The sequence below is a fragment of the Anarhichas minor genome, unplaced genomic scaffold (genome assembly GCF_050575085.1).
Source record: "Anarhichas minor isolate MPS153535 unplaced genomic scaffold, ASM5057508v1 ptg000074l, whole genome shotgun sequence".
Taxonomy (NCBI): domain Eukaryota; kingdom Metazoa; phylum Chordata; class Actinopteri; order Perciformes; family Anarhichadidae; genus Anarhichas; species Anarhichas minor.
Genome location: NW_027466520.1, coordinates 10254010 through 10259342, shown reverse-complemented (window position 1 = coordinate 10259342; position 5333 = coordinate 10254010). Strand labels below are relative to the sequence as shown.

The 5333-nt window shown below is 37.8% G+C and overlaps 1 protein-coding gene across 1 annotated transcript; it reads right to left on the bottom strand.

Moving 5' to 3' along the window:
• Positions 1-482: 482 nt before the first annotated feature.
• gpr141 (G protein-coupled receptor 141) lies at positions 483-3078 on the bottom strand. The gene is made up of 2 exons (XM_076080658.1): positions 2815-3078; positions 483-2240 (listed from the first exon to the last, which is right to left on the bottom strand). Exon 2 carries the CDS (start codon positions 2238-2240, stop codon positions 1317-1319), a length of 924 nt encoding a protein of 307 aa, XP_075936773.1. The 5' UTR covers positions 2815-3078; the 3' UTR covers positions 483-1316.
• Between the last annotated feature and the right edge of the window lie 2255 nt (positions 3079-5333).

The following is a 5333-nucleotide window of genomic DNA, read 5'->3' as shown; positions in this document are numbered from 1 at the left end:
TATACCACAGGCGATGCGGATATTTTGCATTTTAATGGCAATTTACGTAACAGGAGGACTTTGACTTACCTGTGTTTCTGTGTCTGCCGGGGATGTGCATTTATCCGGGTGTACTGTTGTACTCTGGTAGTGCGCAGCCCCTCAGTGCGACATTAATCTAAGTTACACTGAGAATAGGAAAATGGTAAAGCTGTTTGACAACATTAAAAAGGAAGGTTTGTAGAGCTAAGCGGCCAATAATTCATGGAGCGACACATTGGATGGCGCCACCATAGCCCTGTCATTAGATCGATTTACTAAACAAACTCAAAGTAGGGTGGGGATGTTAAACAGTAACCCAAAGCCATAAAAACCAAAAGGAAAGGATCACCAGGGGTGTGTGTTTATGTGCATGTGTGTATGTCAGCCAGGGCTTCTAACACCACCTCCGAGGGCGGAAGGTAAGAGATCCAAGAGGTTTGAGGTAATGTTTCACACAATAATGAAGAAAAAGTAACAATTTTATTTATTTCACTCCAGCTATGTACACACGGGTTAAGTGTTGGCAAAGAAAGTGTAATACATTCATTTTTCCTTTCCACTCACATGCCTTTCACATGAATTCACTATTTGCATAGAGAATTAGTGAATTTAAAGACCATTGGTGTAATTTAGCATTACAAATGTCAAGCTTGAAGCCTGTGTAGTATATACAATGACCAGCAGATGGCAAGAGAACATGTTGAGTTAAAAGCAAAGCACAGTTTCCAGTCATGATAATTCTTTCAATATTTTCACAACATGGTAGCCTACTGGTTAAGATACCACGACCTTTACTGCATGTCATACCTCTCTCCCTCTCCAAGTTATGTTTCTCTCATTGCACTTTCAACTATCAAATAATTGCAAATAATAATAAAAGAATTTACAAAACCAAACAGTTTATTAAGTCACATCACAAAAAGCTGCAGTTGACACAGCAGTCGTAGGAAGCAAAGCATGGCACATCTGACAGAGATAAGATGGGAGCTAGCTAGTCTATCTGGTTTTGAAGGTCATCGAAACAAAATAAATGGGGATGACAACAAAAGGGCTGCCATTAAGTGAATATTATTTTTGTTTATGTTTCATCAATTTTCTTTTTTACTTAATTCCAGTTCATCTGTTTTAATGATTGCTTGTATGTGCTTTTAAATAACTGGTAAACACTGCTTTTATTGAAATGCACATCAGCAATACACAGATATTAATAATTAATATGGCAACAAAGAACATTAAAGTAAAACAAAGCAATTACAGTATCAGGAAACTCCAAACACACATCCAACCAACAGTTGTCAAATAGCCTTTCCGGGTAAGCACATGTAACAGGTTGTCCTCCCCAAGAAGGTGAGCACGTCCAAACAGTTAAAAGTGGTCAGACTCAGAAACACCTCATTGATAATCTGCAGATCGACGTGTTCTAAGTAATACAGCCGGAACATGTGGTAGGGAATGAAGCAGACAACCATAATGAGAGCAAAGCACAGACTCTTCAGCTGAGCCCCAAAGTCCTGCTGAGAGGTGCATCCCTGCCGGTGCTTCCTGTATAAAACCCGTAGGGAATTGGCTTGGAGGGCTGTCAGTACTGTGGCCACCACTATGATGACTGTGCTTATGATGTAGTTAAACACCTTGCCAACAGGCCCTATGTGGCTGCCAAACTTGAAGCAGATTGTGGTACTGTTGTCCATGTTCAGATTTTTAGCGTTTTTTCCATAGGCAAAATACATTATGCAAGGGACCATGACAAGCACCGCCACCCACACCAGAGCACTGACAACGAGTGCATGAATCTTCTGGAGGGAGGCCACCCGCTCAACTTTGTGGTAGAACATCATTAGGCGTGTGATGAGGATGATCACATAGAAGATGAAAGACATGTACATGTGGATGTGAATCATGCCACTGACCGCTTTACACCACCCGCGGCCCAGGCTCCAGTGATTAGTTGCGTAATAGTAAATCCTGAAGGGCACAGTGAGAAGGAAGATGAAGTGGGTGAAGATGAGGTTGAGTACAGCAATGGAAGTGATGGATGTCGTGCTGGACTTCATGATGTGCATCATCAAGCAAAGGCTGATGGTCCCGATGACCAGAACCACAGAGTAAATGACCAGGAGGACTGTGTGGTGCTCATCAAGATTTTTAGATGAAGAGCTTGTGGTCATCATCGAGCTTATGGCGGTGGATAGCGTGCTTTGGGTCGTCATGGAAGCCATCTTAAATAGAGAAAGAAAGGGAAGGAGAGAGAGGGGGGGGGGGGGGGGGGTTGTCAGATTCGGGAGTATAGTGAAGGAATACATTAGGAAATGGTTGAAATTTTTTGGAGGGAGTTTTTTCTTATCCAAGTAGAGGATCTAAGGATAGAAGGTATTGTATGCTACTGTTGTTTTGTTTTGTTATACTCGACTGTATAAGTAAAATTGACTTGACTGTTAAAAACAGGAGTAACAGAAATAAATAAAAGATTTATGATTATTTAACACTTAGTTTGTAATAGCATGCTTTACTAATATTAGCCTTTTTTGCTCATATTTAAACACATAATCCAGAACAAGACGTAAACCGTAGTATTCATTTAGTCCGACATACAAGTTGTAACAACATATTATCAGTTTAACATGAAACAGGACTAAAAGCAAAAAAAATGGAATTAATAGGATTTAAACATCATGAGGTTTAAAAACAAAGATAGTGATCAGAGTATAGACTAATCATTACCGAAAGAATAATACTGCAATGGAAATTGCATCTTGCATGGACATTACAGTAAACAAAGCCGGACTTACGTACCTTTTGGTTTCAAGACAAACTGCCTGCTGAGTGCTCCTGTGTGTGTGGATGGCTTAAATTTGGCATAAAAGGATGTATCTGTCCTCCACATTAAATCAACTTATATCCAGCAGGCAATAGTTACATTTTCACAATGTGCCGGCGAGCATGGGAAAATATCGATGTCTGAGGAAGTACGTCTGTGTGTGCGCGTGTCTTTATTTCTGCTTGAATGTACGTGCGGATATGCTTCTATGTGTGTGCCAACTAATGTGGAAGTTAAGTTTATGAAAATTAGCTTTGTGTGTGGGACTGTGTTGTCAGAAACCACCGGTTTTGCATATCGTGTGAGTGTGTGTGTGCAAATGTGTTGTGTGAGAAACAGGAGGTGATTGCACACACGTGTTTTCATAACCAAAGAGCTGGCTGCTTCCTCCTTCTGGCCACCTCTCTACCTATCCCTGCTATTTTGTGTCTGCAATATTCACCTAAATACAAACCGTTAGAATGTGATGCGGAACTGTTTATAGAGTGAATGGCTTATAGAACTATCGATTAGGGGCGGAAAGGGAAGGGGTGGTTTGGTGCATGGTTGCATGTACATGTGTACTAGAGTACTAAACAGCATAATAAAGAAAATATGCCTGTGGTTTAGAGACAAATACTTAAACTTGCTGTAAGTTCTGCCAAGAAAAAAAAGAAACACGGATTTCACAGATGCACTGTTTACGCCCACTGCCTCTTCTGCATTTTCGCTTGAAATCCAAATCAGTAGTTCTGCTTTTAACCTCTGTAACCAGGTTAATTTACTTATGTGCCAATATCTCTTTCTATGTGAGTTGTTTGGATCTCAGTTAGTATGTATTCATTGGAAGCAGACGTATGTCATATAGCATGACATAAAACGTCATAATATAGTATGTCAAAAACGACATCATAGTAAAGTATGACATACAAATGTCATTGTATAGTATGTCATAAAAAAGAATAGTATATTATGCTGTAACAATTTCATAGCATAGTATGGCATAGGTTCTCAAACTTTTTGGGGCCAGGGACTTACAGGGCAGAACATTTTCCAAGGAACCCCTCATAATTGTACCATTGATTAAGCATATGCTTACGACCATTTGCACTATTATGCCATTTAAACTATTTGCATTCTAAAACCTTTCAACTTAAAGAGACAGTTCACCGCCAAATCAGGAATACATATTTTCCCTCTTACCTGTGGTGCTATTTTTCTATGTAGATTGTTTTGGTGTGAGTTTGGAGAAATCTGCCATGGAGATGTCTGCCTTCTCTCAAATATGATGAGAACATAAGGCACTTGGCTTGTGTTGCTCAAAGCTCTGAAAGAATTAGAGTTGAAATTGCTAAATAGCACTACAGGTGTAAGTAAATATTTGCATTTTAGATTTTGGGATGAACTGTCCCTTTGAATACTTCAGACCTGTTTCATAGTAATAAACAGAAACAGATTGAAGCATGTTAATACTACATATATTCGTTTGACTCAAACTGAAAGCATTCATACGTTTTCAAGTAATTGATCTTAAAAGCTTTTGGAAAATTTGGAAAAAGACTGACATAGTCCTTACAAATAGAGACATTTAATATTACCAGTCTAAAGCTGACTCTCAGAAGGTGCTTCAACTTTAAAACAGTGAAGATAATGATGTGTGTCACAATCATATCATAGTTTCTATTGGCCCAACACGGGTTGGACTAATGGACACAATATGCTTGTTTTATATAGAATGCCATTCAAAAACTTAGAATTTACATTTGTATGTGATACAAATGTCGTAAAAAATGTCTTAGTATAGTTTGCAATAAAAAATGTCATAAAGACCATCTTTATTTCATATGATACAATGCCCATGTGGTAAGGTGTGTATATATAGAGAATAGAAGCTGCATTAAGAGGAATGCCGTGGCCAGTTCTGTTGCAAGTAATATGTTGTAAATAATAAATAAAAAGGTAATAGTAAAGTTCAAATAATTCCTTTTATTTTATGTTGAGAACAGTCATAAAAAAATATAATAAAATAAACCATCACCATAAAAAAAAGTTACCAAAATGTCAAAGTGATGTTAAATAAAAGTGATGACAAAGTCAAAGTTTAGCATGACAAAAAAACTAGTATAAAAATAGTATAGGCTGTTGAAGAGTCACTAAAGCAAGTTGAAGAAAACTCAGTCATAGTACAGCATGACTAAAACGAATAGCATAAAATGTCGAAACAAATAATTCAAAATTGTATCATTTATCACTCATTTTTTGTTTCCACATTTATGTTTAAAATGAAAACATCAGTTTGAATAGCTTGTATGCATGATTATCATGCAATTGACAGACAATGTTGATATTGGCATTGGTATCAGCTGACAAGGTATGTTTATAAATGGCAGTGGCACGGCCACCCTGCTCACTGTACCTTGCACATGTTTAAAATAAAAACATGAATATATGAACCTGTGTATTGTTTGAATAGCTTAGTATTGAATGCACAATAAAGAGGTATGTTTATACACGG